Genomic DNA, 11470 nt, shown 5'->3' on the forward strand with positions numbered 1-11470 from the left:
GCGCAGAGTCCAGGGACAGAATCACTTCCCTGGACCTGTTCCTGTTCCTGATTCCTGTTCCTGTTCCTGATCCAGGCCAGGATGCCATTGGCCTGCTTGGCCACCTGAGCACATTGCTGACTCATGTTCAGACGCTCCGAGAGGGAATTTATGCTGCAAACCACACTTGCCTTCAAGAGGATTTAGACAGGTCTGGATCTTTGAGAATAATTTCCTTGGGCTGTCTTTCCACAAAATCAATTGAACTGTTTTGCTAATGACCATGCAGCCCCATTTTGAGAATGTAAATCAGCTGGTAAAACACCTGCCAAGTCAAGTGTCTTATCCTAACGTAATGGGTGACTAAATACACATTCCTATGCTGGAGATTTAAATAATCCTTTAGAGCACTGCTGAGAGTACCAGAGGCTTTGGCAGACAGAGGAAAACCTACCAAAGAGGATGAACAAGCTGCAGAGACTGGTAAAACATCTATTTTACTATTATTGTTTACATCTTTATTTTTTTTAATTTGCATTTTTATAAGGCTGTATAAGTACTGTCACGGTCCTTGTGCTAAAGGTGACAGACTAGTGGCTGTCCTGACAGCTGCACATCACTGCTGTGGCTGGGAAAATAGTGCAGAAGCCAAGTGTTATGGAAGGTTTGGGAAGGTCACTCTGTAAACACAGCTCAGCTCTGAGCACAGAACTGTTTGGTGGCTCCTGCAGGGAGAAACAAACCATTTTTCTTTAGCTCATGACCATGAAAGAGCTCTGTGGTACAGGATCTGATAGGAGATATACTCTAAAATAAAAACAGGGAAATGAGTAGGAGGAGTGGTACATTCCTAGGCATTGTGAGTAGAAAAGAAATGTGCTGTTGTAGAGAGAGGAAATCTCTCTCACTTGGGGAAGAAGAGTAACTGGGAAGAGCAGAGATATCAGGTGTACAATCCTTGGCTCAGGGCTCAGTAACAAGACAAGGAAGTGGTGTAGCCACAGAAAGTACAAGTGAAGTGTACCCTCTTCTAGCTGGGACAGGAGAGAGTTCAGCCTCTTCTTGCTGCGGGGTTGGAACAGTCTAGTTCTATTTCTGTCCTGGGAGAATGCTATCTCAGGCTGGTATGGAAGTTATTTACAAGAAAATGCTTTCAGGAAAGGAAAAATCGAAGATGTGAATTTGTGATTTTAGAGCTATTGCGAGACGAGACAAAACTTTTCTTTGGTAGGGGGTCTGTAAAAAGAAAATCAGCAGGTAGGGCAGAAAAAGCTCCTCAGTTTTGGGTTACCTAAGTTCTCAGGGTCTATGGGGTCATATTCACGTAGCAAAACACAATCTGACCTGAGGTGCCCTGCACTGGCTGGCGAAAAGCCAAGCCTGAGCATGGGCTCTTCATGTTACACTACAGCTTGCCCAGTGGGAGGGGTTTTTAAGCAGGGGCTGGCAAAGGCCATCCTGGCCCTGGGCCACCCAGAACATAGTGCAGGAGGTGTCAGGCTAAAGGCCAGGGGCCCCCAGCAAGCTCAGAGTGGTTTTTAGACATGGGACAGTGCTCCCAGACCCAGGACACCCTCAGGGCACAGCACAAAATAGTGGAAAAAAGATGTTTTTGCTCATCAGCCTGCCAGTGAGCTGTCAGCTGCCATGCTGTACCAGCCAGGGCAGCTTGTTCTACACCCTTCCAAAGGTTAAGAGACATCACTTTTACACCAATACCTGATCCCATGGTGCTGTGTGAGGCAGCCCCATTCTCCTGCCAAGGCACAGCAGGGGTGTTAGTTGGAAATATAAGCAGTGGGCAATACTGATGAAGACATGTCCTCAAGGAGACCAGAACATGGCATAGGACCCACTATCTGCCACGTATTTCACCTGTATCAAAATACTGAATATGTAGTGACAGACTGCTAAACACAGGAACATGTAGAAATAACTGTGCAGTGAGAAAGTTCAGCTTAGAGACATTGTCTGCTCTGTATAACATGTGCAGCATCATAGGAAAGGCACTCTATTTTAGCCTAAAGTATGTGCTATTTTCATGAAAGTATAGAAGAAATAGCATGCCAATGAATCACAAACGCACTGGATATACATGACCTTGGGAAAATCCCCCAGCTCAAAGAGTGGGTGGTGCAAATGCCTGTTGAGTTATTTTATTCTGTGTGAGGAAGCCATGCATTTTCTGTCCCTCTTCTTCAGCTTCAGAACAAGATCCTGATCCTGACAATATGTGCTGCTGGGATTGGAGGCACTTTCCAATATGGTTACAACATCTCCATCATCAATGCTCCAGCCTCAGTAAGTGCTGCTAGTCCAAGAGTCTCCTCCCGAGACAGACTCTTCCTTAGTGGTGTGCACTGGCAATCTGCAGGCTGCTGCTGTTGAGGGACAAAAGGGAAAGATGTGTTGTTCCCTCTGTATAATTCACATCTGGGGTATAGGACTTTGTTGTCAAGAGCCACGTTTCAGCAAGACCTAGAATTTATTCAACAGCTTTGTTTCAACTGTGCTAGCAAGTCTAATTCTAAAATTTTCAGACCTGCAGCAGCTGAAATTGATTTTTGCCCTTAAATTCCAAGTTGGACCCATGAAATTAATTTTTAAATTATCCAAGGTGGCTACATACAGATGGAAACCAACTTCAACTTCTCAACAGCAGCAGTTTTACACTCTAAACTCTGTTAAAAACACATCTAAGAACAGGAGACCATTTTCAACCAAAGGTTTGGAGGCATAAACGCAGGATAAATAGATATATTAATAAGGGAGCCTTTATATTTCTCAGTGTCCTTCATCTCTGTGTGGTGGTTATGCAGCACTGTCCTTTCTTCTCAGTACATCCAGATGTTCATGAACAACACCTGGCTGGAGCGCACGGGTGTTCCCCTTGAGAGCAACGTGATCCTGCTGCTGTGGTCCTTCACCGTCTCTGCGTACCCCCTGGGAGGCCTCACTGGGGCTGTTGTGGCTGGGCCCATGGCCATCATGCTGGGAAGGTAAGAGGGTGCTGGAGTTTAGTTTCAGCTTTTCAGCTTCCACTAGTCTGAGAGGAATCAGCAGCCCTACAGCACAACACCCACTGTAGTTAAAAATAATGAAAACATGTTTTCTCTCACAGACCAGTCTGCCATTAACATTCTGAGCTGGCAGGGAGACACTGCCTAATATGACAGTATTTCATACCTCAAAACCCAATGGGGAACGTTTTTTTCACCTGCATTACCTTCTCACCATATTCCAGCCCAGATGAGGTGCTAAAAGGATTTTATTCCGTATCTCAGGAACCACCTACATAATCACCATCATTTTCATGCCTAGTTTTCTGCTATCCTTTTAAATAGGAAGTGATAACAGATCAGACCAAGGATTTTTCTTCAAAATGATGCACAGCTCTGTCCTCAGTTCTCTTCACAGAAAATCCCCAAAATAGTGTTACTAACATAAACTAATAGGAAGTTAGATTTTGCCTCCCTCTCTCTTGACACCAGAATTTTCCTCTATGTGCTAGCACTTTGGTGATCTCATATGATGAAGCAGGCACCATTATGACTTGAGGTGGGGCTGGAGGAGTATCTCCATGGCTCACTTGTTTCGTGGTTATGATGATCTGGAAAAGATATGGCTTCCTTATTCAATTAAAACTTTGTAGTGCTTTGAGATAAAATCATATCCCATCATGAATAAGAGAAAGACCCCTGACTGGTGAGGCAGTAAGCTGGGACTAGAGAGAATTACTGGCTGTTATGGGTCAACAGAACCCTCTTCTTTTTCCTGGCTTTTCACAGAAATTTCTCCTGGAAAACACATGAGAACTTTCTGACAAAGTTTCACAATGATCATTCTATTACACGAAAATGTTTCTTTCAACAAATCAGCATTTTCAGACCAAAATGCACATGACTTACTGAAGGAATACTCCTCTCCATTCAAATGGAAACTGTGTGTGAGCACGAGAGCTCTGAATCTGGGTGAGGACCTGATGGTGCCTGCAGCAGCACGCAGGGACACCCTGTGGCTGTGCTGGCTGCTGGCAGTGACCCTGCTCGTAGCAGCAATGCAGATGACCTGTCAATGCTGATTTCTGTTTCCATGACACAACACCAAAACTGCTGATCTGGCATCTGCACACAGATACCTCATACAGGGCTTTGGGTAACCAGGATGCTCCGTGGTGGAGCTGAGCAGCACACCTCGAGCCCCCTGGCATGGTGGGATCTGTGGTGTGAAATGTTTTATCTGAAGACTAAACCTGACACACATGTGCTCACAACTGTCTTTTCTCTCTGCAGGAAGGTGTCCCTGCTGCTGAACAATGTCTTTGTGATCATAGCTGCATCCTTGTCAGGATTCAGCCGAATGGCAAAATCCTTTGAAATGATTATGCTCAGCAGATTTTTTACTGGTGTGAATGCAGGTATGACAACATGAGAAATGTAGCAGGATGAAGGTGATAACAATTAGAAGTAGAAGATATTTAAATAGGAATGATCCAAGATATGAAAGCAATTGATCCTCTAGGCTGACCAGACACATGTAAGTGAACTAAAAAGCTGTATACACAGGTTTCATATTTTGCTTCTAGGGGCTCTTTTTCTGAAACAGGCAGGGGGTTTGTGTAATACATGTATATGTGTGCACAGGGAGAATCTGAGCTGAAAATCAATCCCTGTCTGCTTGTAAGCTTATCAGTCACTCACCAGCATGAGCACTGATATTAAAGCTTTTGTAGTAGTTCATCCAAAGAAATAATGATTGTTATAAGTGACTTAAAATATGATATTTCCCTCAAAATGGGGAACTAGAGGGAAGCATCACTTACAACCTTGGGTTTGGTACTGAAAAGACCACAGGGCTAAGGCCTTGACAGGTTTCAGTTTCATTATCCACTACTCTTTGTGAGTATGGAAATGTGTGTTTAGCAGCTCATACAAGGAACACAAGTGAAATTGAAGGTCGATAATAAGCACTGGTGGGTCAGTCATCACATGGCCTGCAACAGAAGAGTGCAGCTGGCAACCTCAAGAGGTGGCTGACTGCATTTATCCTTGCCTCCTCTGCCCACAAGCTGAGGTCAGCATTTGTCTGCCTTGCCCAGGTGTAAGCATGAACATTCAGCCCATGTATCTGGCAGAAAGTGCCCCAAAGAAGCTCAGAGGAGCTGTGGCCTTGACCTCTGCATCATTTACAGCCCTGGGGTTGGTGCTGGGGCAAGTTGTTGGACTCAGGTAATGTCAAGCAAGAAGCTCGCTTAATAAATCTTCCTTCCTTCCTTCCTTCCTTCCTTCCTTCCTTCCTTCCTTCCTTCCTTCCTTCCTTCCTTCCTTCCTTCCTTCCTTCCTTCCTTCCTTCCTTCCTTCCTTCCTTCCTTCCTTCCTTCCTTCCTTCCTTCCTTCCTTCCTTCCTTCCTTCCTTCCTTCCTTCCTTCCTTCCTTCCTTCCTTCCTTCCTTCCTTCCTTCCTTCCTTCCTTCCTTCCTTCCTTCCTTCCTTCCTTCCTTCCTTCCTTCCTTCCTTCCTTCCTTCCTTCCTTCCTCCCTTCCTTCCTTCCTCCCTTCCTCCCTCCCTCCTTTCCTTCCCTCCCCCCCTCTTTTCACTCTTCCCTAGTGCCCACATGCAGCAGAGCTTGCTGGGCTTTTGCCAGGTTGTAAAATGTACCGTGTGAATTATGTTTGTTTGTTTTGTTTTTTTTTCCCTAGGGAGCTCCTGGGAGGGGAGGAGAGCTGGCCGTTCCTTTTAGCTAGCAATGTGGTGCCTGCCCTGATCCAGCTCACAGCTCTGCCTTGGTTCCCTGAAAGTCCCAGATACCTCTTGATTGACCGTGGAGATAAAGAATCCTGCATCTCTGGTGAGTTTAGGGTGCCTGTTAGCCTCTCACTGAGCGTGTGAGATACACTGACTGGGCAGATAGACAGTGAGAAAGTTGATTGCAAATCCTTAGCACATGTTCAGCATGTTTGGTCGAAAGCAGATTGAAATGTAGACTTCTTTCCCACACAAATACTCTGTTTAGTGACTCTGTCAACTTCCATGAACATAAAGGCTTTGAGCCCATACCGTGGCTGTGTCAGTAGTCCCATGGATGGTGTTTTTCTAAACCACAGAACCATATTTGGTGCCATTGATGTTTGCAATTGCATTAGCTGCTGCCCCCTCAAAGAGTGCCCAGGTAGTGGTCGGGTGTGTATTTGTATGAACAACCACAGTAATTCTGAACACAGATGAATGTATGAATTTTTGCATCCCGCTTTTGTGCGTAGACTTGGGCCCCAATGTTTTTGGAATGGTGCCACAGATTTTACATATAGGAAGTGTGACATCAGGTTGCAAATATTATCAGTTAATTCCTCCTTCCAAACTAAAGATTATGCTATAATCTTAAATATAGGTGATCTATTGATGTAATTGAAAGGCATCTTCCTACAAAAGACTTTTTTGCTATGATAGTAGGGTCAAAAGGTGAGACTTGTGGTCACAGTGGCAAATATGTTTTGTAACTATGAAGTGAAAGAACTGCTGGATGAAGAGCTCATGATCAAATCTGAAGCCAGTTCATATTAAAGGATTTGCTTAGATTTGTGGCATACAAATCCTCATATGCAGAGTGACTGGAATTAGTTTCTGGGAAATATGTGTACCAAGAAGGTCTTACTTGCCTGCATTTCCCAGGGAAGTCACTTGGGATCAGAGTCTGAAATGGCACTGGTGGGAAATATTCTGTTGTCAAACAATGGTGAGGGATTTGCACTCCCTTTCCACCAAGTCGAGTGGCTGCACCACAACTGGTCAGCTCTGTGAAGGTAACAGCATGATCACAGACTCTGTTCTGCAGCTTTCTGCAGCCATCCCCTGCTGCTCAACCAGGCAAACTGGAAGGAAAGCACAAGGGGTAAGATGTTCCCTTGTCCTTGCAGCACTGCAGAGGCTCAGAGGCACCAGTGACCTGAGTGCAGAGCTGGAAGAGATGCTGGCTGAACAGGCTGCTGTTAAAGGTCAGAGAGCAAAGAACCCTTGGGAGCTCTTCCAAAATCCAGCTATGAGGTGGCAGCTGGTGAGCATCATTGTGCTGAGCAGTGCCATGCAGCTCTGTGGGAACGATTCGGTAAGCAGCCTGGCACAGGAGTCAGCAGCAGTGCTGCATCATGAGACACGGGTGAGAGCTCTTGGGTTTAACATTCTTTCTGCAGGAGAAGAACAACTAGTGGTCTGTCTGCCTGTGGAGATAGATCTTCAAACCTCAGAAGGTTTGCTCCCGAAGTACACCTGGGCATTATGGAAAGATTCAGAAGGATGCTGTCCAATAGCCTGTATGACAGCACATCAGTCACTCTCTGTGCAGTCCTTCAGGAAAAACAATGAAATTTATTTTCAGACCTCTTCCCTCACTGCTTTCTCCTCTCTTCTCTCCCCAGATGTATTTTTATGCAGCTTATGTATTCCAAGAGGCCGGAATTCCTGAGGACAAAATCCCATATGTTGTAATCGGCACAGGAAGCTGTGAACTGATCACGTCTGTCACTTGTGTGAGACTCTTAATGCACTCTGCTGACATGCAGCCTCTGCTGACAGTGTGAAGGCTGTTAATTACAAATTTTGGATGGACACTGCTATCCAAGCCCTTTAAGCACAGCAGCCAGGCAGTCTGGCAGCACCCACAGCCAGACAGGTTAATGCAGAAGTATTTGGTCAGACATTGCATCATCATCACTGTCTGAAATCTCTAAAAGTGTAACTCTCAAGCTTTGTGTCCATATGGATAGTGGCAGAGTTTAGACTGCAGCTGGGACATTCTCATTTTCCCTGAACACCCTTCTTGCCTGACTTGACTTTTTTTTTGCTGAGAAGCAGATAACATCCTTAAAGTAGCTGTAGAGTGAACTAGGCATGAAGTATTGAAACAGGAAGAGGCAGTCAATATAAGCACAGGTTAAACATCTTGCTTTATTTTACTGTGTTGCTTTGTGCAGAACATGATCATAGACTATGCTGGTCGGAGGCCACTGCTGTTGGGGGGATATATCTTCATGGCAGGATGGGCCATTGTCTTCATGGTCGCTCTGAGCCAGCAGGTAACAAACCTTAATTATTTCAGTGGAATGGAGTTGGGCTTTGCCTTTTATATGACTGGGGTGTTCAGTGGTGGCAAACAAGTGTAAGTGCCCTCACTGGTTTTCCGTTGGTCTCTGTGGCTATAGACTCAGATTAGCTGGATGCCTTATCTCAGCATGGCCTGCATTTTCGCCTATATCCTGAGCTTTGGAATCGGACCAGGTCAGTGCCCTTAGTGTTTTCACTGAAACTTTTGGGTACTGCAGGGGCTTGGAGTTGTGTACGAGCAGCTTATGGAAAATCTCAGACCCTCTTTAGCCACAGCACACTCAAAGGAATGAGGCAATTTCTACCGGTAGTGTTCAGCTGTTTCACAGGGGCTTGCAAGCCCCTGGCACATCAATGTTGTGCAGGGCCAGTCTGGGCCCTGCTCTGTGTTGTTCCTCCTCACAGCCACCTTGGCTGTAAGGCCAAGGCACTTGGGGGTTATTCTTGTCCTAAATAGATGACAAGGTTTTGATTTGCTGCCCAGTCCATTAGGGCTGTAAACCACCATTTCTAATGCTTCACTTTAACCCCAGAGTTTTTCGATTGTGTCATCTCTTTATTTACTTGTAGATACCTGGAAGCACTATTTCCACATCCCTCTGTTAGCCTACTAACATACATTTTCTTGTCAGAATCCATTAGTTTCTGTGTGTGTGGGGTAATACACAGGCTGTGTGTGTGCTGACGTTTGCAAGGTGTGTGAGTAGATGTGAGTCTCTGTTTGCTGACATGAGTCTGAAGGAAGGCAGGTAAGAATAGAACCAAGCTGCCAGTGTCACATGCCACACAAGCTGGCAATAATTTCTTGTTGCAGTCCCTACAGTGCCATGGGGTTGAATTAATTATAAACCATTCTCACAGTTCGGTCCTGGTAAGAATAATGTGGATTACTAAACCTTTTCTGGCACTTCACTCTAACATGAGAGAGTTTGAATAATTAGTCAGTCCTTAATATTTAACCTAAAAATTCCCTTCTGCAGTTAATCTCTATTACCACTTGTTCTGGCATTCTTGACTAGTGAGAATAATTTACTGAATAATAATTTACTGTTCTCATATACTTCATGTTGGGTTTTCTTGTTAAGATATGTTGGTTTTATTGTAATGTCAACAGTATTAACTTTCTTGCCATTTCTTTACAGCTGGTGTAACAGGAGTTCTGCCCACAGAGGTTTTTGATCAAATGTCCCGGCCAGCTGCTTACATGATCTGTGGCTCTCTGCTCTGGTTCAACCTATTTCTGGTTGGAACAGCCTTTCCATTCATTGTGGTGCGTTCCCAAGGCAAAGAAATCACCTGCAGCACTTTACTGTTCTGTACAAGAAAGGGCTCTGATAGTGATCAGTAAGAGAGAATATTGCAAGCAGCAAGACAGCACTGCTATGAAAAGTATCTTTATGAGGAAAGTGGCCAGAATTCCTCTAAACCAAACTTTCCCCATGATCCCAATGGTGATTTCTGGTTTGAGGTTGGGAGCAAATTAATTTTTGGCATGAATGACTGATATTCCTGCTCTGACCTCAGTTGAGAACAGCTGGGACTAAAGATGTCATATAATTTTCCTTGGCCAGACCCTGGCACCATTACCTAAGGTGATTCCTGAAGTGAAAGGGAGTAGATCTCCACCATATCCATTCCTGTCTTATTTCCTACTGTGGGTTCCCATTCTGGACAATTATACATAGAGAGAAAGACAGAAAAAGGCATTTTGAAATGCTATTCCTGCTATGTGAAATCTCCCAACCTGTGCTGGGGAGGGGTTGCCTCCAGGCTCCCGTGGCCCTCACCAGGGTGCACAGAAATACTCCCTGGGTGACCTTAGTCCATGCAGGAACAAGGATTAGTGGCCTATTTGTCATCATACAGAACATGTCACCAACATTGTCTTGTTTTTCTCCTGCTTCTCAGCAAAGTCTAGCACATTTCTGCTACGTCCCATTCCTTGTGGTCTGTGTCTGCACTGCACTCTACGTTGGGTTTTTTCTTCCTGAGACAAAAGGAAAGTCCTTCCTGGAAATCTCAGAGGAGTTCAAGAAACAGAACTTCAAAACTAAGACACATGCAGGTTTTTATAAAGGACCCGAAGAGATCAAAACCACCACATTGTAGCAGAAGAAATGAAGATGGTACCTGGGGGAAGTTCAGCAGTGGATTTGGCAGTGGCTATGTTCTCTTGCAGGGACACAAAGAGAGAAGTATTACTCTTAGGTTCTTACATTCACCTTGAAAACATACACCTGAACTGATAAATCCAAGCAAAAGTTAATAAACTATTCTCAGTTGCCAGGACTGAGCAACACATATTTTAGATTCCATGTTAGAGAGTGACAGAGTGATGCCTTGTTCTCTTATCATCAAGCAACTCCATGTAATGCTTAGCAAATTTCTTCAGAAGTTCTATATTTCTCCTCCACCCAAACAGTAACTTCCATCTCAGCAGCCTTTCTTTCCTTGGCCATGAATCTTGGCTCTCTAACACAGATATTAATGCGATTAAATTCTGTTTACAGACACCAAATGAAATTTTCAGTACCTTGTCTTGGTGCTCCTGTTGTTTCTGTTATTAAGTGATTTCAAATAGATCCCTACTTGTTGAGCAATAGTGAGCAGTTAATTATTTTCAGCTATAAAAGCATGTGACAGATGGATTAGGAAGAAAGCTTCTAGTACTTGCTAAGTAAGTGGCTTATTATACAACGGACTTTTGGGCATTGTTTGGCAGACTATTTACTCTGGACTGGTTTTCTTCATGGCCTGTTTGTTGTCTTCCAGTCCTATGTTGTAAAGTGCAAGTAATTCTCCAGCCCAGTTTGTACTGCTCTCATGGCCACTGCTGGTTCATCTTGTAGAGTTTTGCACCTGTGCTCTGCTCAGGTTAAGTGTGGCAAGGAGCTCATATGGCAGCAGCTTGTTTTGGATGTGGAGATTTAGATCACGGCAGAACGTTCTCTGTGGCATGTTCTTGTGTCTCCACAGGGCACATCAGAAAAGACACAGATGTGATACTGATTCTATTTAGTTAACCTGATACAGAACAAGGCAATGCTCCTCATTTCATGTGGCCTTTCACAGGCATTGGGCTGACTGGGTTCTTTCAGTGTTTTCTCAAAATCCTAATCAAGCCATCTCTTTTCTTTTGACTTTGTTTGTATGGAAGTCGCAGCACTGCTGATGGTTACAGCAAAGAAGAACACTTAAATTTTCAAGATAAGTAGGTAAAGTTTCTTTCAGTGTATTTTGAACTACATTTTTCAGAAAAACACAGCACTTTCGAATGCCAAGACTGTGAATGTTTCCAGAGTGTATTACTGACCAGCTGGGCCTAAGTGGAGCAGCAGATCTATTTCTCAGAAAAGGAGTCTGTGCATGAACTCCCTTTGACTACCTAAAGTTTGT

At 44.4% G+C, this 11470-nt stretch overlaps 1 protein-coding gene across 1 annotated transcript; it reads left to right on the forward strand.

Moving 5' to 3' along the window:
• The first annotated feature begins 441 nt into the window (after window positions 1-441).
• Window positions 442-10183, forward strand: LOC103809831 (solute carrier family 2, facilitated glucose transporter member 11-like). The gene is made up of 12 exons (XM_009082700.1): window positions 442-462; window positions 2182-2280; window positions 2818-2978; window positions 4272-4396; window positions 5078-5207; window positions 5677-5825; window positions 6892-7079; window positions 7390-7500; window positions 7945-8046; window positions 8173-8248; window positions 9217-9344; window positions 9983-10183. The coding sequence occupies exons 1-12, from the start codon at window positions 442-444 to the stop codon at window positions 10181-10183; spliced, it is 1491 nt and encodes a 496-aa protein (XP_009080948.1).
• Window positions 10184-11470: the final 1287 nt, after the last annotated feature.

This window comes from Acanthisitta chloris, unplaced genomic scaffold, assembly GCF_000695815.1.
Source record: "Acanthisitta chloris isolate BGI_N310 unplaced genomic scaffold, ASM69581v1 scaffold24559, whole genome shotgun sequence".
NCBI classification, from domain to species: domain Eukaryota; kingdom Metazoa; phylum Chordata; class Aves; order Passeriformes; family Acanthisittidae; genus Acanthisitta; species Acanthisitta chloris.

Bases quoted from the DNA above. Each gene is read 5' to 3' on its own strand.
- LOC103809831 (XM_009082700.1), top strand. From the start codon at position 442: ATGAACAAGCTGCAGAGACTG. The intron at 5,208-5,676 runs GTAATGTCAAGC...TTTTTTCCCTAG, and splicing joins GGGCAAGTTGTTGGACTCAG to GGAGCTCCTGGGAGGGGAGG. The intron at 8,047-8,172 runs GTAACAAACCTT...CTGTGGCTATAG, and splicing joins TGGTCGCTCTGAGCCAGCAG to ACTCAGATTAGCTGGATGCC.